The 21,632-nt window shown below is 27.8% G+C and overlaps 1 protein-coding gene across 2 annotated transcripts; it reads right to left on the bottom strand.

Moving 5' to 3' along the window:
• Nucleotides 1–2,902: 2,902 nt before the first annotated feature.
• Nucleotides 2,903–21,357, bottom strand: LOC129961896 (uncharacterized). Of its 2 annotated transcripts, XM_056075524.1 has the most exons (4): nucleotides 21,295–21,357; nucleotides 10,606–11,108; nucleotides 9,063–9,534; nucleotides 2,903–3,281 (listed from the first exon to the last, which is right to left on the bottom strand). In XM_056075524.1, exons 2-4 carry the CDS (start codon nucleotides 11,095–11,097, stop codon nucleotides 2,965–2,967), a joined length of 1,281 nt encoding a protein of 426 aa, XP_055931499.1. In that variant the 5' UTR covers nucleotides 11,098–11,108; nucleotides 21,295–21,357; the 3' UTR covers nucleotides 2,903–2,964. The 2 variants fall into 2 exon arrangements, with proteins under 2 accessions (XP_055931499.1, XP_055931500.1); XM_056075525.1 differs by lacking the exon at nucleotides 21,295–21,357 and having other exon boundaries at nucleotides 10,606–11,162.
• Between the last annotated feature and the right edge of the window lie 275 nt (nucleotides 21,358–21,632).

The following is a 21,632-nucleotide window of genomic DNA, read 5'->3' as shown; positions in this document are numbered from 1 at the left end:
TAAACTAAACTCAGGTGTACGGACATAAGGGCTGCATGTAGAATGATCAATAAAAGGTCCTAACTGCGGTCCTGATCACTCTTAAAATAATATCAACTTTTATTCGGTCATTTTCTCAGAAGATTATTTATATGATAAAGAGAAGGGACAATATGCGAATAAAAAATACGGGTTTTAAGCTAACGCATATTTAGTAGAAAAATGACCAGGTAAAAAAATAATATGAAATACGGCATATAACTGCATGAGCAGATATGATGCATAATAAAAAAAATGAAAAAGCATATTGGTGAAATATCGCTTTTAAGTGCTTCATCGCCATTATCCAATAGATTACATAAGAGAAAAGACAAGATAATCGTGCATGCAAATACAGTTAACCAAACATAAATGGAGATGTAGTAGGCACCTCTTTTCCAATTAATCTGAGCAAATTTTTAACTACACGAAAAATTCATAGATATTCACTTTAAAATCAAATAAGTTTATTGTAATAATGTCGGTTTAAGAACAATACTGAAACAGAGCTATTTTGTTTTTCATATGAAAAGATGCCGTTGGAAATCTTTAAGAAATTTTTGTATGGCAATCTAATAAGATAAGGAAAGAAATTATTTCAACGGGAAAAGACACAAATCTGCGCTAAAGAATAAGTGAATAAGTCCCATTGAATTTCTCATAAACTTCTACGAAATTATAATATTGATGACTTTTTGTTTGAAATAAGCCACTAATGACAACTTTAAAAGTGACTAAATGTAAACAATAATATCCAACATAAAATGTTCACCAAATATTTATTCCATTATTATGGAAACAATGGTATTTTATTTCATTTCTTTCATTTTTGTTTGATATCTTTTCTAGATATTGAATACAAACTTTGTTTAACACCATCTAAGAAACAAATCTGCGAAATTTCTAATTCCATACGGTGAGAAGCAGGAAAATTAATGATATATCCAATAATAAGTGTGGATTTTCGTTACTGTCTGAGGAAACAAAGGCTGATATGCAAGATATTTTTTTTCCAATTTGCATGAAAAATTCTTTCATTTGAGTATATGATGTGTAATATGTTTTTTACTCAAGAACTCCGAATTAAAATTTCATTCGTCTACAGTATTTCAATCACGATGTTTTAATTATGTGTGCTTAAAATTTTTGAATCAGAAGTCAAGAAATAACAGATTGTTTCTTTTATTAATGTTTTTACCCATTGAGGAATCTTTAAAAAAAAAAGAACTTTAGCTTTAAAACTAAAACTCTCTTATTTCCTTAAATGATTGGGTTATATTTCAGCTTTTAAGAATTTTCCTTTTTCAGCTCCTAATTTACAAAAAATGTGAAAGGTTATACTGAAAATTTCTTTCTTAATTTAGTACAGCTTTATAATTTTTGAAGTGAATATGGTATTGGGGAAGAAAATTTTAAGAGTGATTTATAAATTAAAAAGTTATAAAATATGATGCAAAACAACGACATTCCGAAAAAATTAGAAACTACTTGGAAAAAAAAATCATTGTCAATTCGCATTTTTTTAAATATGTTTCTTTTATTGCTTAATTATTTAAAACTTCTTTGACATTTATTATGTTACTGTTGTCATTTAAGACAGTTGTACCTGTTTTTAATAAAATGACAAATATTTAAAAGTGTTTGATGTATATTTCAGCTTATTGAAAAATTTATATAAGATTTTTTTTAATACAATGGATTTTTCGGGAATCTTCTAGTTCGATACATAAATTTTCGAAGGCATCATAAAGCTGCATTCAATATTTCTAAACAAAATTTTAATAAATATTTTATATTTATTTTCGTTTGTTTATTAGTAAATATTTATTAACTTTCAAACATTATAATGTTGGAAAATTCGGGTAATTAATGAGACCGAAAAAATAATATTGGATTTTCTTTTACTACATAGAATAAAAAATGCATTTAAATGATTCATTAATTTTTTTAAAATCTTTATTCATTTTCAGTTTTCATGATTCTGAATACTCCATCGATTTCTCATGAATTTTATAATGGTTTCATGAATATTCATTATTTTCCGAAAACTCATCATCACTTTTTTCAGAAGCTATAACTTCCTGCTGTGACCTTGAAATTGAAACGAATTTGTTTACCATGACCAATTATGAAAAATTATTGCAGTTAAATTTGAAGAATGTGTAATATGACGGACATAGCTTTAAATATTTAGATAAACATTAAGGACAACTTAATAAATGACTAAATGTAAACATTAATGACCAACATAAAATGTTCACTAAATATTTATTCCCATTATTATTGAAACAATGATATTTTATTTTATTTTTTCATAATTTGTTTTTGATAATATCTTTCCTAGATATTGAATATAAATTTGTTTAACACCATTTACGAAACAAATCTACAAGATTTTTCGAATTTCGCATAGTGAGAAAGCAAGAAGCTTAATGATATACCCAATAGTAAGTGTGAATTTTAATCCTTCTTGCTTTGAACCTGAAAGTGAAACGATTTCTTATAATGACAATTATGAAGTATTATTGCAGTTAAATCTGAAAAATGTGTAATATGAGAGTCATAGCTTTCAATATTTAGATAGCCACTAATGACAACTTTAAAAGTGACTAAATGTAAACGATAATATCCAACATAAAATGTTCACCAATTATTTATTCCATTATTATTATGGAAACAATGACATTTTATTTTATTTATTTTTTGTTTGATAATATCTTTTCTAGATATTGAATACAAACTTTGCTTAACACCATCAACGAAACAAATCTACGAAATTTCTAATTCCATACAGTGAGATGTAGGAAAATTAATGATATACCCAATAATAAGTGTGAATTTTCGTTACTGTCTGAGGAAACAAAGATGTCTAAGGCAATTCGTGTGGCTTATTCAGATGTTGCTTATTATTCGTTTTGTTGATTAAAAGCCGTCTTCCGGAGTTCGTTAAAACAAGTATTCTTCTTCGTTAATTTCCCAGTCCATTAGCGAGTCCTTTTCTTGCTCTTCCTCACGAAGAGAAATCGTCCGCCACATTTGAAAATCAGAAAGATAATTTTCCCGCGCTTTGCTTATCTTATAACCGATGCAACTTCCGACTGCCAGGACTGTTGCAAAGGTAATTGTGATAAAAATGAGGAGAAAATTTCGATTTTTCAATAGCTTCAAAAACAGTGGGAGAGGCGGCAGTACTTTTAAACGAATGATGTTAGTAGTCCAAACCCAGTTTTTTTCAGGATGCTTGATTTTACACTTCCAAATACCTGAAAATAAAAAAAATAAAAATACTTATTTAAAGGCATAAATGTAAACTAATACATTTGATCGACTTAAAATGCAATGAATTTTATTATAACAGGCTTATAATTTTTTTAGAATTTAAAGGTTTGATTTCAGACATGCATATTTTATTCTATATGTTTAGATTCTTATGAGTATGAGAAAAAAATGCAAAAAGAATTCTTTAGCTAGTCTTTTGTTCCTGATCATGGATTCCTTAGACAGTCAATGCATATATTTATATTTCCCGATTATTTATTTTTTATTTATATACTTTTTTTTATTTATTTATTAATATTTCTCTCTTTGCTTATTTTTTTTATCTTACTTTTATTTTTATTTTTTGTTTTCAAAGTTTAAACTGCCTATATTTGGTAAATTTTATTATTTACTAATTACGTTTCAATTATGCTGTTACTGTGGAATAATTTATAGGTTCTTCTGCTTGAGCCATTTAGACCTTTTCCACTTTTTATGCCTGCTCATTTATTTTTTGTTCCAGCTATTTTCATTTTCCATGACTGTCTTTAGCTTCTTTTGCATCTAGTAAACATGCAAATAAAATATTTCTTAATAGCTAGTCCTTTGATAACTATTTAAATCTTTTTTTTTAATTTTAATTATGAACCTTTTACCGATATAACGCCACTTTCGGCACACAGCTTATCATCACCAGAATACAACAGAATACACTTTCCATCTAATTTTAGCAGTAAGAACTGCTTTTTTTTTTTATCAAAAATAAGAAAAGCATAAATTCTGATTTGGTAAAAACTGGATCTTATATATATAATGCCATATCTTTATAGAGCATTGTTAAGGGATTTATTTACTCAAAACAACTATTTGGTTGCTATATTTAATTTTTTTTAATTATTTCTAGAACATACTTATTTATTGATATGAAATATTTTGCATTCTAACACGCGTAAACAATTAAAAATGCATTTATTAATGAAACACTAAAAACAGATGGAAGTAAATATTGTTATTCACTATAGATAGAGACAATTTGAGAGGTACAATCACCTCCTTTTGGGAATATTTTAGGATTTAAAACTGGTATTCATAAATAATGAACTTAGTATGCAATACAGGAAAATTCAGTTTAGTTTTGTAGGTTTCAAAGTATTCCGAAACCAGGAGAATGTGAATTTCAAGATTTTAACATGATAATGTTTCTTTGATAACCTACTCTCAGTAAGTAGCATAATGAATGGCAAAGAAATTTTAACATGAAAAAAAAAACTAAAGGAAAGAAGTTAGTTCTATAAAGATGGATAAACAGTTAAAAAAAAGTCAATTATATCTCATCTGTGTATCTTTCTTCTCTATTTCTAAAAATCACGCAAATTTAAAATCTAATGCGTGTCTTTAATTTCTTCAAAAATTTATTATTTCATTTTATTCTTCCATATTTCCATTTAGTCATGCTTTTACAAAAAAAATTACTTCTATTCCATTCAAGAAAATTTCCTAAACACCCTTTCTATATTACTATGTTATAGATCAAAGATTTTCTGAAGATGTGTATATTCCTAACCAGCTCAGTGCGTTTAAAAGCAATATCGTTCAAATCCTCGTAACATAGTTGTCTGCACCGATTCGTTCTAATGTTTCTTTGTAATTTTCTAAGTAGAATATTTCATATTTAAGAAAATGTCATATCTTTTTTTGTATGATGTATTATTCTAAATATAAAACCAAGTTATTCATCATCGTCGTTTGATAACAATTGAAGTTATGCAATAATAATTGTATAATTTCATTTAATCAGTATATTTTATTCTAGCCAATATTTTTATTAATTTTTAATTACTTTTACTCTGAAAAATTGGAAAAACTGCATTTTGAGTATTTTATTAAATGAATTACGTTTATATTTTCAAAATTACTTAACAGAAAAAAAAAGAATTTTGCACAAAGTTGTTTGTCACTTTTTTTTTTTTTTTTTTTTTTTGCTGAAAAACTTTTGTGTTTTCTAAATGAATTTTGATATTAAAAATTAATAATTAATTAAAGTTACAAAATAATACTTTTAATTTGATAAAAATATCTCATTTTTTTGTATAATAAAATAATTTAATATAAAGCAGGAAAAATGCCGTATATCATATCTAAAGATATGACAGCTTTATCAGGCATAAATCTTATATATTCATCTGCTTCTTATAAATATCCGTTTTATATGAATTTAAGATAATTCATTCTGAAGATGAATCAATCAACTGGTATACCAAGTTGGACATCGCTATTTATTTAAAAAAAATTGCGCTTGAATTTTAATATATATATATATATATATATATATATATATATATATATATATATATATATATATATATATATATATATATATTACTATTGACTGTAAAATGTCTTTATAAATTCATAGGTTGGAAAATGATCATTATGAATGGTTTCTTATAAATTACGTGTCTAAGCGAGTATAAAGTCAATTCAAAAACTAGACAATTTTTTTAATATTGACTAAAAAAAAATGTTATTTTAAACTTAATATAATTCTTCTTAGTTCAAAGGAAGGAAATAAAAATAAATTATATTCATAATTTACAGCTTTAATACATTATTGCCAGCTTATATGTTGTAAATCATTCTCAACTTAAAATAAGTCATCAGATTCCCTAATTTTGTATCCATTCTTCAAAACAACAGATGCATCATTTTTTTAATGACCTTTACATTGTGTAATGTGATCGGCTCTTGGTAAGCTAGATCGCTTTAAATGCAACACAAAAAAGGTGGGCCCTGCTTTTATAAAACGATTTATCGATTGGTTCACTGGTTAGAAATGTGTGCTTCAAGTGTCACAGAAACCGGGTAATTCCAAATTTCAGTTCGATACCGAATTTTAAAAGGTCACGGACAACTAAAATCATGTGTTTGAGCAGTAGTGTTGCTTATAAATTCTGGTTAATATACTACTGTTATTAATATATTATTTCTTGTCGTTATTATTATTATATAAATTCTGTAACCCTGATATTATTACATTAATTATGCTCAAACTGCAATTACAATTTTTAAATTTTATGTTATTTGTTGTTAATATCACTATTTAAAAACCCATTGAGTTTTTTAGCTATTATTATGATATCAAAATGTTAAGTTAAATGTAGTATTTGATATAAGAACATCTTGTTGTTTGTTGGTACTATTTTTCGTTGGCTAAAAATTTTTGAAAAAATTTCGTACACTGTTTCTCATAATGCTCCTAAATAATAAAGGATAAAAAGCAAAGCGATCCTCACTTAATTTTTCTTTTTAAAATCTTTAACTTACTTCACTTTTATTTCCCTAATTAATGAATCGGCATTTATCGATTTTTTTTCTTTATATTTCATCAGATTTTTGCACGAAGCTGATATTCAGAGTTCTGAAGTTCTATTTTATCTACGATAAAATAATAATAATAATATAAATATAAATACCTTAACAGGCTTTAAAGAAATTGACAGAAGGGGCCAAAATTTTTACACGTATTCAAAAAAGTCCTTATTATAATTTTATTTTCCCTTTCTGCAATAACTTATTCCACACTAAATGCATATTTGAATTACTTTTTAAAGAGAATGTGTTGCTAAATTTAAAATAAAATACAAAATAAAAACACTTAATCTGCAATGCGTGAAAAATCATCATATTTTTAAGGTATTTATAAGATTATATTCATGAAATACATATTGAGGTTTAATAGAAATCCAAAGTTTTTCTACTGCTTAGCTAATATTAACATGAATCCATGAAAACAATACGATTATTGCTGCACAATCTTCTTGATATCATTTTTAACTATTCTTTGATTTCACAGCGAGGATAAGTTATTTAATTCAAACAACTCTACAACATTTCTAAAAAAATGCGTATGTTATACTAGATATAGAATAAATTCAAAAATAGGAGGTATAATAAGAGTTGTACTTTGCCATGTAAATAAATAATCGGAGTCTTATTTTGTTATGAATTTGTTTGATATAAGAAAAGGCTAATAGTATAGACTTTGTGAATTACCGAATTACTTACATTTCAAAAAAAAAAAAAATGTTGATAGTTTGTTAAACGTCAGCTTACTGAACCGTAGATAATAATTAAAAATTATTATATTTCAAGCCTTAGATTTTATTTAATTATTGGAAATATACGATTGCATTATATACAATCGTATATTTCCAATAATAGACTATTGGATTGCACAGTTAACCAGACCTTGTATATTGTGATAATCTAAAAGTGATTCTTATTAATTTTAAATATCAATAAATTACATAAGAATTACTATGTTAAAATGACCCTTTTCATGGTAAGAAGAGTGCAAATGTAAAATTCTTAATCCTTGTGCCTTATAGCATCATAAATATTGATTGATACTATGAAGGGTATTATTTCTCGCGATACTGTTGTAATCTTGATGGAAAGAAGGAAAACTGAAAGCTTACAAACCTTTATTCCATGCTGTATTTGATGCATCGCTTCGTTATCTAAAAAAGCTAACCTGTGGGTTGATTGGTGTGCTATACTGCCAATAAAATCGATTCAGGTTTAAGAACGATTTTAGTGGCAGTAAAATCTGCCAATAAAATCGTTTTGATTGGCAGATTTGAAATTACCAGATTTGCAAATCTGCCAATAAAAAGATTTGCAATTACTTTTATATTCATTTTGTCCAAAATGTATTTCTATATCTTCAGTTGCCTACAATTTATTCATTTATAATTTTAACCCGTAACTGGAGACATGAATTTCTTCACGCGGTGTGAGATATGAAGTAAAAATGACTTCATTGTTATTTTTGCATTGTTATCATTTTTATATGCTACCTTTTTTTGTATTTTGTATACAGCATTGGAATTTATTTTGGTAACACAATGCATTCTGGAAATCATGTAATTACCAAAATTTTAAAAATACTAATATCAAAAACGTTAAATATTATATATTAAATGCTGGAAAGATGTTATCAGAAAAACCTATATAATCTTTGAATGAGTATTTATTTCGTTTAGATATAACGAAATTACACTAGTGTTAATAAGTGTTAGAATTTGACAAACAAAAGGAAGAATACGATATTTCAAAATTTTTTTAGGAATATTTCTTTAATCTTTTTGTATTATTCAATTTAAAAGCAGTTTTAGAGGCATGGAGTCAATGACTCCATAAATAACAACAAAAACTTTTTAAAAGAATAATTCGGTTATACGCGCGTGTTCATGCTTAGACATTTTGAGTCATTTTGACTCCCGTCTCCAGTTACAGGTTAAACCGAAATTTTGAATCATCTGACATTACGCTCCACAGAGTCATACTGCATCCACCTGTCATATTTGAAGCGATTTCATCATTTTCATATGAATTCCTTTCCAGTACAGAAGCATTTTCAAAATCTTTATATTCAGTGCCCTTCAGAACCAAAAGGTCATACTGTAACCACCTGTCACATTTGAGGTAATTTCGTACGAATTGCTTTCCAGAACGGAAGCATTTTCAAAATCTTTATATTCAGTGCCATTGAGGACACAAGGTCATACTGTACCCACCTGTCACATTTGGGGTAATTTCATACGGATTGCTTTCCAGAACGGAAGCATTTCAAAATTCTTATATTCTTGTGTCATTGTACACCACAGGATCATATTGTACCTACCTGTCCCATTGGAGGTGATTTCATATAAATTGCTTTCCAGAACGGAAGCATTTTCAAAATTCTGATATTCAGTGTCCTTGAAGTGTCATACTGTACCCACCTGTCATATTTGAGGTGATTTCATCAATTTCATACGAATTACTTTCCAGAACGGAAGCATTTTCAAAATTCTTATATTCAGTGTCATTGAGGAACCATGCTTGATTCAGATTCTTATAAATCTTCTCTAGCTGGGCTCCTCGGCAGATAAGGGTGACTTTTTCCTCTTCTGGAAGTTCCACGTTGGGAAGTTTGGGAATTACTGCTACTGCTGCCACTTTTAATGGCTTCACAACCCCTGGAGCGTAGCGCATACTGCAAAGATATACTCCGCTATCTTCTATTTGCATTTCAAGAATAGTCAGATCGGTTAAAGTCATTGACATTCGTTTCTTTTCTAATTCAAGGACAATACCATCCTTAGTCCAGAATAGAACAGAAGTTGGATACTCCTTGTAGATTTTCTGAGCCAAATGAGGAGCACACGATAAATCGATATTGGATCCTTCCCGCTTCTCAAAACTATAATGCTCCTGAAAAAAATTTTCAATAAATATAAGGGTCATTATTTTCTACTTTAAATCTCATAAAATAAAAAGAAAATTTCAGTCTTCACAATAATTTTCTCATTAATTCATACGCGTCCTACTATATTATTTTACCTTTGAAATATTATAAATTTTTTCTGGAAAAGTTTTTTTTTTCATTTTACAATGGGAATTTTAGTCATTTTAGTAAAATGCTCGTAAGAAAGTAAGATTATTAATTCACCGCAAGATTATAAGAAAATAGAAATAAATGATTATGTTAAAAAAAAGTATATTATCTATAATTTCCTAGCACCAAAATGCTACAGAAAGGAATATTTCGTTAAAACAAAACTTCATTAATATTAAAAGCATGTAAAATATATACATACATACATACATGCATATATATACATACATACATACATGCATATATATACATACATACATACATACATATATATACATACATACATACATACATATATATATATATATATATATATATATATATATATATATATATATATATACTGTCAATTTTATTTTTTATCGAACTGACTTTTTAAATAAAATACCATTAATACAAATTTTTATAGCCTAATTCACATTTTAGGAAAAAGTTTAAACATAACGCTAAAAATTGCATTAAAAAAATCGCGTATATTTGCATATATCCTGCCAATATGTTCAAATTCATTATAATTTAAATTAAGTGCTTTTCAAAAGAGATCAGTAAATGCTTGTTCAGAAGATTATACTTATGTTCTCAAAAATGTTTTATATATTGGTAATATATTACAATCCAATAGAAAAACTGAAAACAGAACCGATATCTTTATAGAATAATTATTGTGAATTTTTATGATTATTTAATTGCACTGAGCCTATGCAACTTGTACAAAAATTCTTTTTTAAAGTTATATTTAGAAAATACATGAATAATGAGATACTGAATTTGCTAGAATATCGATTTATTTCTATTTTTAAATGCAGCAATAATCATCTCATAGTCATCAATTAAATCATTTAATTAATCATTTTTAAAGGCTCAGATTGTAAATCTAAATGCCTCACCCTGTTAATTGCGTCTTTTACTCCTTGTGCAGTGCTTGGAGAAAGTGTGAAAACTTGATCAGCACATTTTTGCTCATTGCAGTTCCCTTCTTCCTCGTTCAATCCTTCGCAAAAGTTGCCTTTGAACATTGGCGCCGGATTGGTGCAAGTTCTCCTTTTTACGCCAAATCCACCTCCGCAGGTGACTGAACAGTCCCAGGACACCCATGTCGACCATCCTCCATGAACAGGACATGTCACTTTAGTATCACAGTTAGTCATTTGACCTCTGTTGCCCTTGCATCTTAATTTCCTGTTTTTTCCTTTGTAGCTGCAGACTCTCACTCGTCTCCTTACTCCCAAACCACAGGTGACGCTGCAATGCGGGTCCCATTTCCCCCATTTGCTCCATTTTCCTGGCATTACAGTTGTTTTGTGGTGCTTGGAAAGGACGCAAAAGGATGTTGGGATACAGTATAGAATTAATACTAAAATTCCGAATGGTAATTTCATCAGATCTCAATCTAAATGAAATGAGTTATGTGTTAACATGACAGCTGAAAGAAATAATAACATAATTTTGTATCAGTATGTATAATATGACTATATATGTTAGCGATCCAAATTGAATACATATCACTTTTCCAAACTCAAATATTTTTTTTTCTCATGTTTCAATTAAATTTGATTTTATATATATTGTGATTTTTTATTTATCTATAACTTTAAACCACAACTTTTAAATCGTTGCAGATAATACTCCGAATTTCTGAAAGCAATATGAGAAGAAGGAATTTAATGGAATTTTTTTAAAGAAAAATTTTTTAGAAGTAATATAATAGCACAAACTATTTAAAAAAAATTCATTTTAAATACCTTGAATATAACCAAAACTTTAAAATTTTTCTAATTAGAATTGAATTTTGGATATCATGTCAGTAAAAATAATATTTGACTTTTATAATAATACATTTGATTATATATATATATATATATATAAAGCAAAACATTATAATTAGAAGAAATAATTTTCCTAGTTCTATAAAATTTCAGTAAAACATAAAATATTTTTTTCTTCATGATTATATGATAAAATAGAGGTTATTTTGCAAAGCAAGGAAAACAATTAATTATTTCTTATAATGTCCTAAATTAGAATGACTTTTACCTTGTTATGAGTTCTACCTTTGTCTTTAATTACCACAGACCTTCCTCTTCGTCAGTCATTGTTTCTCAAAATAAAGGCATAGAAAATAGAGCCTCTGTAACATTGCTACTCAACAATAAAAAAAAGCGACACCACTTATTTTATCCGCAAATCTTTAAGTTTGGTGACTTTGCAGCTAATAAATTAACCGCAAGCGATTTTACGATTCTGCACTTTATGATTTTCTCTGGATAAACATAAAAATTTTCCCGTAAAAATGAATTTTATTGTTTTCTAGGAAGTTCTCACGTATTGGATGAAGCTCTGTAGTCGTCTCCTTATCCAGGCTAAGAAAGTAGTTTAGGGAAGAAAATATAATTTTATGTTTATTTATATTTATATAATAGAGCAACGATATTTTTCATTAATATTATAAAGCATTATTTAATTCATTGGTTCCTTATTTATTTCTTTTATTCCTTTGAAATATAGAATTTTTAATTATTCGTGTCTAGAATTTCTGAATAATTATTACTTTAAAATTATAGTAACTAATTGAATAATATCGTTGAAATTCGGTTAAAAATTGAGATTTCAAGAAACATGAAAATTTTATTCTAAATTTATTTATGATTATTCTTATCATTTGCATAATTCTTCTAACATTAATTAAAAACTATTTGCTGATTTACAATAGGTGTGTAGGTAATTTAAAGTTGAAATTTCTTATTTTTTTTCAAATGTAAAAAGTAGTAAATAAATATATCCATTTATTGCTTATTAAACTAATAAATATTTATTTAAAAGTCTGATACATTGTACAAATATGAATCCTGTACAATATAGAATTACGTCAAATGTAGAAACAACAGATTCTGCCACTACATTGATCCCAATGCTATTAATTAATCTAAATAAGATTACCCGAACTACATCGTGCATAACTGGCAAAATACGGGAAATGCGTTATTAATTATTGACATATTTATTCAATTATTGCGAATTAAATGTCCATCTATTTGGATAAAATATCAGTTTTGTCAGCACAAAGCGCTCGAAACGTATAACAGAATGCTTTAAATGAATATCCACCAGCCGCCTCTGATTGCCAACGAATTCGTCTGTATTAATGGTTACTAAAATTATCAATTAAGTATTTTTTATAATTTAGCCATGATGGCTTCTTCAACAAAATATTTTAAAGCTCCAAATTTCGATAATCATATGACTATCATTATAATCCTTAACATAATAGTCATATGACTATCATTATAATCATTAACATAATAGTCATATGACTATCATTATAATCATTAACATAATAGTCATATGACTATCATTATAATCATTAACATAATAGTCATATGACTATCATTATAGTCCTAAATATAATAGTCATATGACAATTATAGTAGCTTTCCCCCAATCTGTTCATTGTACTATGCATTCTTCTAAGTTCTTTTCATCCCTCCTAAAATTTGAACTTTAATTCGAAGCAGAATACAAATTAAAGTTCAATTTCAACTAATACAAAAAAAAAATGTTGAATCTAAACACTTTTTTTTAAATATTAATACAAAAGAAAAGAGTCGTTCAGCATTTCAGTCTTATGTATATTACAGAATATTTCTTTGAATTTATACAATACCTAGAAGTTTTATTCTATAAGAATTTCTCATTTAATATTTAATTTCAAAAGAATTACATGATGCAAATAATAACATTTTATTTTGTTCCTGTCAAGAACAGCACTTGTGAAAAAGTTAAAAACTCTGAATTTTATGCAGTCTTTCGATCCTCTGAATCATATTCAGTAAAATATTCTTGAGACTCCAAATTTTTAAATTAACAAAAAAAAAACACACACACATTTCAATCTTCTCACGCTTACTGGATTCCAAAGATTTTTTTCGGTACATCCTTATTATAAAAATATCTTCAATTAGCATAATATAATAAAATAATTACTCAAGAAATATATTTATTGAATACAATTTCATTCTTCAAAGAACTTATTTAAGTTATTAATCGTTCTTCAAGAACGAGAGTAATGAACAACCACAAATTTTTTTACAATCAGATTTAAGGCTATTTACTTATTTAAGATTAAAAAAGTGTTGAATTGAATTACTATTTTAATCTGAATATTATTTAAAAGAAGTTTTTATATTCAAAATTCTATATAATGTTTTTATTGAAAGAACAAGTATGGCTTTTTTAACTAACAAATACACGTGAATAAAGCCTTAGTATTTGAAATATGCTAACTATCAGAGCTTCATCACAGTCAATTTTTTTCACACCTGAAAGAATAAAAGCATATTGCGGAGAGTATTAAGAGTTAATTCTTTTTTTGTAAATAACCAATCTTCCGATAATTCTCTAAATACAAAATTGCAATAAAATAGAAAAAACTTTTAATCTCTTTACACGCTTTCAAATGAATATAGACCCTTTTATGTACGAATAAAAGTAATATTATAATCATAACTAAGAAACAATTTTAAATCTAAGGTGGCTATTATAGAATTCAGTATTGCATTTCTCTCTACTTAACTAGACTCATGTAAACACAAAAAAGACAAAATAAACATTATTATGGTTGCGGTGTTTGTCTTCAGTTATATAATTATTGAAACTTAATTTCAAAAACACGATTTAGATTGGAAATATGGTAAGAATGCTGAATTATTTTATTGTTCAGGACATTTTGCAAAGCTTTTTGCTTATGGAACGTAAATTTAAATCCAAGGATCAGATAGTGCAAAATAATATATGGAAATTTTAATGTTGTAAATCATAATTAGCAAACACATCTAAAAAAATGTATTTTGTTATGAAATGTAGATACGAAATTACTTTAAGCGGCATATTAATTATTTAAAAAAATAATTTAGGCTTTTTGCCATGGATTTTTGAATTGCTGCTCATTAAGATTTTTTTCAGTTCTGGATGACAAAATCAGGAGGCAAATTAACACACTTTCGTAATTTTAAAATAGTTTTATTGAGTGCTAATTTTTTTTCTACATAGGACATAATTAAAATGATACTACAATCATAAGCGTATTTCCATTCTCTGTCTATCCCTTTTTCTTTTTCCTATTCATTACAGATTCCTAAATTAAATCAATAAACCAAGCACTCTTGACATAAGACATGTAAATATGAATTTATTCAAAATAAATTTTTCACCATAATTAAATATACCTGCATACGATTCGGATTAGTGGTTTACAGTCTGATTGACTTCCCCATCTGAAACCCTAATATAAAAAAATAATTTTTCGGCCCCTATCAATTTCCAAAGTTTTAATAATTTCGCTATAATGTCATTGCCTAAGATCTCTTTAATTGGAGATGTTGGCTTAAAACGTGAACTCAATATAAAACTAAATGTCATATTTTAAAATAATAATAATTAATGAAAGTTTTGAGCCAGCCTCACCATATGATTAATTTGCATGAGTCACATGAAAACATGTTAATTGTTCTAGTATAGGAATAAAATTCCGAAATATAACTCGTTGTATCCTTGAGTTGCATTTAATTAGTTACTGATAACCCCTATCATATAAAAGAAATAAAATGATGCAGATAGTTTCAACGCATTTCCATTTCAATGGAGGATTTTTCACTTCCCTTTTATTATATTATTTATATTTCCTTTTCCTTTATTCGTTTTAAAAAGAAATGCTATCTTCAAAATGTTTTTTTTATTATTATTATCAAGTAAAAAAGTACTATTTAAATAAAATTAATTTTACAATTGGTTGGCGATTTTTCCTTTTGCAAACTGGAAACCAAATAACTAATAAGAAACTAACGAATAAAATTCCTATTTCGAGTAGAAATAAACTTTTTTTTTCTCTGTACTTTTTAGCCTAATTCAGATAAACCTATCCTATCCATAAGATAAAGTTTCATAATTATGCATGAAATTGTATAATGCATGCATAATAATTTAATCAAAGATATAATTTTATACATTTGCAATATTAATAAAAACAAAAACAAAAAACAATGTATAAATAATGAAACTATTTCAAAAAGTAGTTATTTTTATAAGGCTTTATTTTCTATTTATCTATTCATTTAAAAAATATTTCAAGAAATAAGCATTAAAACTATAGATATCACTTACCTGAAATATTAGACACAGAAAAATAAATAGTTTTTCGCTTATCATCAAAATATGTTTTATAAACACGATTTAAATAAAACATTATTTATTAAATGTCGCCAATTCAAAAAAAGATATCTAATAAATAATTTTTGAATCCTGCTTGTACCAATATTGAACAAAATGGTGAAAAGAGAGAAGTCATTTTTTCGCTAATCTAAGATATTCAGAAGAAGAAATCTCTCGTAATTCCTCCATCCCTTACGAAAATTATAAATTTTGGTTAAAGTCTCAAATGTCTTGGTGATAATTGTTTTGAAAGATTGGCGTGAAATTAATATTTTTACTAAATCGATCATTCAATTCTGGTGACTTTTTGGAGATTAATGACTAAAATTTAGCAAAACATTCCCAAATTTGTGATTTAAACGCGCTTTCCCAACCGTCTGAAGCCAAGATTTCAGTCAGAATTTCAAATGTAGTTACTGAATAAGAAACCGAATTTTATGAACTAAAATCATTATGCTTTTGAGTAATTGTGTTTACATATTTGTGAAAGTAAAGGTCGATAGAAAGTCATTATCTTGGTTAATTTCTAGACTTTATTTTAATTTATTTCTAGACTTTAAATGTTAAATCTGCAGTCTAGAAGTAAAATCTGATCTAAACAATTTTATAAAGATGCTGAAGCAAGTATTTGAACGTTTCCTGTTCTGTAAGTAGAGAAAAAATCATCAAAAAAACTAAATTTTCAAGATAATTATTGCTTATGCTACATATAATTTATAATGATTGAAAAGTGTTTTGGTCAGAATTTTGAAAAAACAACTCTTATTATCAGTAGTCTAAAATAAATTGCTGTTGTTTCTTGTGGCACTTGCCATGGACAAGCCCACTGATACGAAGACAGCGATTTAAGCCGGTGGGGAAGCGTCTCTTGCTTTTTCAGTAGTGCCAACTAAGGCCAAGAATACATCTTTGCTACTTTCGCATCACTCATTCGCTTGCACAACCCCTTTTCACAGGAGGCCACATTTACACATCTCACAGATAGAACAACTATGCCCAAACCGGAACTCGAACACAGGACGCCCAGATCACGGGGATGACGCTCTACCCTTATGCCAGGGCGCCGGCCTAAAATAAATTGCATCAAACAACTACAATCCCAATAAATATATAGATTACTTCGATCAGATTATAAAATTTTAGTTTTTAAAGTGCAACATGAAATATTTGAATTGTACTATAGAGAACAGTTTAAATGGTATAAAAATTTATTCAGTTTTGGAAAAATAATAAATTTTAAACATCCCAAATTCTGGTAAAAGAAACAGAATGTAATTTATCAAGTTGTAAGTTTAACATTTCATTGTTGTAAGTTTAAACATTTTCCAATGGAGATATTTAATGCATCACAGTTATATTACAAGCATAGCTATACATATTGTCTAACACGTTAGATAATATGGAACGTTGTTTTATGGTTTGCTATAAAAAAAAAACAAGAATTTTTATTTCTGAAAAATAAATAATGGATATCAAAATTAAATTGATGAAACGGCTTTTGGTATTAACAGACTTGGATGAAGAGAACTTGATGCCACTAAAAGAACAAAATAAATCATGCAATTATTTTTAATAAGTTCTTGCACATTCACATACATACAGAAATCCAAACAAAATCGAAATATTTTTTAATTAGCAAGATAGTAATTAACACTCGTATGACGGTGATAAGGTCAAATGATGGCAGTAATGTCACAATGGACTTCATTCATTTTCATTAGTCCTATTCAAAGATATAGTCCTATTCAAATTTAAATCCCACTTCTAGTGAGGTATAAGCATCCTACTACTGTAGCGGCCCAGATTAAATTCATATCCATTGTATATTTCTGAACATAAATAATTTAAAATTTAAAATTAACTCCATTGACCCTCTCATTCCTAAAACTATTTGAGTTCAGGTACCTTAGAATAAATACTACAGATCATGAATTTGTCTTCCAGAGACCTCACCTCTCAAATATGCGATGGCAGTCAGAGTTTTTATGGTGTTGATATAAGAAGGTGGATAGCTCTTACCTGCTCGCTGTTAAGCAAATGTATGCTCGAAAAATTAATAAAAATTGATACAGTTCTTAGATAACCTTTTTGTCACTCAAAACCGTCTGGGATAGCGTATCTAATGAACAAAGCACACATCTAGAGTACACAAACCTTCATTAACGTAAGAAGGAGGAATTTTTCATCAATTTCCGACCGTATGTTTGTGGAAAGGGAATGCTTTTTAGTATCAATAGAATTAAAGAATTTTTGGTAGTAAAAAAAAAAAAAACTCAAAATTAATTATTCTATTAGCTTTATTCTAGCCAAAGGGGGCCCAAAATATCTTGGACAGATTTCACAATCGCGTAAAACAAAAATTATAAGACATTGAAACGAAATTTCATTAATTGTCTGTACAAGAATCGCTAAAGGTAATGAATTTTAGTATGGGTTTCTTTATTTTTATATAATATGCAAAAGGAAAAAAAATAGTATTTTCAAGCGCCGGAGTTACAAATTTAATAGTAGACGTTATAGCGAGTTTGCAAATTGTACAGACTAAGTCTATGGCAAAGGATACCGACGTTCTCAGATTGGTTTAAGCCTTGGCATCTTTTTGGCAATGTTTTGCCAAAAAGATGCCATACCGAAATCTATTTTTATAAAAATAAAAATTTGTGAATATATCCCCCCCCCTATTTTTTACGGTTTACATGTAATATTAATCTGGAACACATATACAGCAGAAAGGATCAAATCCTGAAACCTAAATTCAGGAAATATAAAAATTACAATTTATTAAAAATATTTTTGTGTGTGTTTCTTCTTAATATTATTTTGAGATAACTAAAAAAAATAGCTACTAAATCACATATTCCATTAAATCTTACATATTTATACGTTTTGGGCATTAAGTAATCATCTGCCCATGTGTAGTTGATGGGAAAGTAACAAACGTTCAGCAACAAGTTTCAATGACTGCAGGAATTATATAATAAAGGCACAAAAATCATCGAAAAATAAGAATTATTTCATTGCTTTATCATATGTTGAGTAATTATTTTCATTTAATTTTTATACTTATGTGCATAAACAATATTAGTTACTTGTATTACTAGTATTATTTATTATTATTATTATTAATTAGTATTAGTAGAATTATTAATAATATTTAGAGAAAACAATTATATAAATAAAAATTAGATCGTGTTGATATTCACTCGTATCTTCCATAAAACTAATGAAAGGTACAAGGTTTGAGCCAAATAAGCGAAAACTACACTATTATGAGTGAAAAACATTGTCAAAAAGATGCCAAGGCTTAAACCAATCAGAGCACGTCGGTATCCTTTGCCATAGACTTAGTCTGTACAATTTGCGAACTCGCGACGTTATATGTTGCTTTAAATCCTGTAATGCGAAGCATTTGATACACAATTTAAGAAAATTAATTTTGAAATCGCGTGATATGATTAGTAAGTAAAATTTTCTTATTAAATCATTATTCCGATAGATGGTCATATATAGCGCCATCTATCGGATTCTTTAAAAATAATGTTAATTATAACTTTATGTTTCATTTTACTAAAATGTACCATAAAGAAATACTATTATTCTTAAATATTCTTTCCGATAATTTTTATAATGCATTCAAAAATTCTCGAGAACCCTTATTTCTGTTTTATACTTTCATTTACTCCATTTATAATTTTAGAATCAAATGCAATAGAATTAACATCGCTTTGGAAACTCCTTCGATAATTTCCACTCTTAATTTTCTCTTTCACTTTATTACCATAAATATCCCACTTACAGATAATTTCCTTATTCTCATCTGAGCAATTCATTTGCCAAATTGATTGTTATCTTCTGATTAAAAATTAGTTATCTGCTTAATGCAAAAAAGACAAAAAACGATCCTACGAGAAGCTATCAACAGTTTTACTCTTCTAAAAAGTGCTCATTTCTCCGTCTTTTAACGAGTCACGAGCACGCCTTAGCCAAAGCCATAAACTTCTGCTCAGTAAATACTGCAGCGTTCGCTACCACCTTCAATTAGCTTGAAATTCTTAACGGCCTATTAAAACAGCGAATAGACGGCGGAAGCTCAGAGCGGTTTCTCAAGGTATTGCTCGCTACCCGGATGGATTTATGAAAGGAATTTAATCGCTCAGTTTTGTTCGCTGTAAATTCATCGCGCCACAAATTTTAACGGGATGTTGAGACACGGAATGACATTTCGGAGCTTGAATTAATTTACGGCAGCACGAAATTTTACTCGGGAAAAGTCATGCGACTTTTCAATCAGTATTCAAGTGAATATTTGATTTGTTGGGGCAATAATTAATCAAAAATTATGTTTCGTCAATGAAATCTTTTTTAATTCTCAACTAATAAAGATTATAGAATCCCACGCGGAGTTCATTTTTCAAGTAAAATACTTATGTGACATTATCAAGCCAACTGCTTGCTATATGTTGCTATTTAGAATGACACAGAGCAAGATAAATTTATATATGAACATTAATCGTAAAAAAATACTTTATCTACTTCTTGTTACTCATGCACGGTAGCATAGAAATTTGTGAAAAGGGACTCGTGATCTCTTTACGTTGAGTAATTTTTCAGCTTGAGTTTATTGAATATCAAATTATTTCACTTGATAAATTTGTTTATAACTTCAATATTCATTTACTAGATTTTGAATATTTGATTAAATATTACAGAGAATTCGAATATTAAGTCTGTTCCTATATACGATTAAGATAAGTCCTATATAAGTAAGAAACGATTCGATGTGAGTTTAGTCTGATATAGAAACGAGTTTTTTGTTTTTGTTTATTTGTTTATAATTGCATTTATTTTTATTTCCAAACTTTGAGAAACCCGATAATAATTTCTAAGAACCTCTTTCTTGTGTATATTCTGCGTTGCAGAATATATCTTTATTAATATGATTAGCAGAATCACTTACTTCAATAATTCTGACTTTCGTTCCAGTAATTTCTTGTCCCTTCTACTAAAATGTTGTCAATTGAACAATGGTTTACAACGGCTTATGTTTAGTTATATTAACGTCCAGTTGTAATGCAACACCAGGGCTATTTTGGGACAGATTTCCTAATTTTGAACCGTGTTCAGATGACGAGGACGACACCTGATGGTTTACAACCGCAAATGTTGTGAAACGAACAACAATCATTTATCAAAACAACACAGAAATTTTATTTTTAACTAAATATGATTTTAAAAAATTATTAAACCGAAAGCGAGGCACAGACGATTCCGTTCACACCTAAAAAAGATTTAACGTAAATACGTAAGTTTAACCAATTCCAAATTATATTATAAAAATATCAAATTTTCAAGAGGGCTTCTAAAAAATCTACCTGTTTTGTGTCAAAGATATTCTTTTCTCAAATAAAAGAGCACAACAAGCCGTCGCCTCAATTGTTCCTCTTTCTACCTGTAAGAGAGCGAGTCCCTAAAGTTTTGTGACAAATCCTCCGACTGTGTGTCGCCTGATGTGTAACACAATGCATGATTCATTCCTTCGACCAGATGAATGGCAGAAGGAAGCTCGGTACAAGAAAGCGTATCCCGTGTTGCATAAGTAAAATTTTGATACGGAATATGTGTGCATTATTTATGAGGACTGATTCTAGATTCAACTTTGGGTGTTGGATTTCCGTCTTTCAATGGCAGGGATCTTCGCCGAAATAAGAAA

This window comes from Argiope bruennichi, chromosome 2 (assembly GCF_947563725.1).
Source record: "Argiope bruennichi chromosome 2, qqArgBrue1.1, whole genome shotgun sequence".
Classification (NCBI taxonomy): Eukaryota; Metazoa; Arthropoda; class Arachnida; order Araneae; family Araneidae; genus Argiope; species Argiope bruennichi.
The sequence above is the reverse complement of the archived record's forward strand: the minus strand, read 5'-3'. Positions and strand labels throughout refer to the sequence as shown.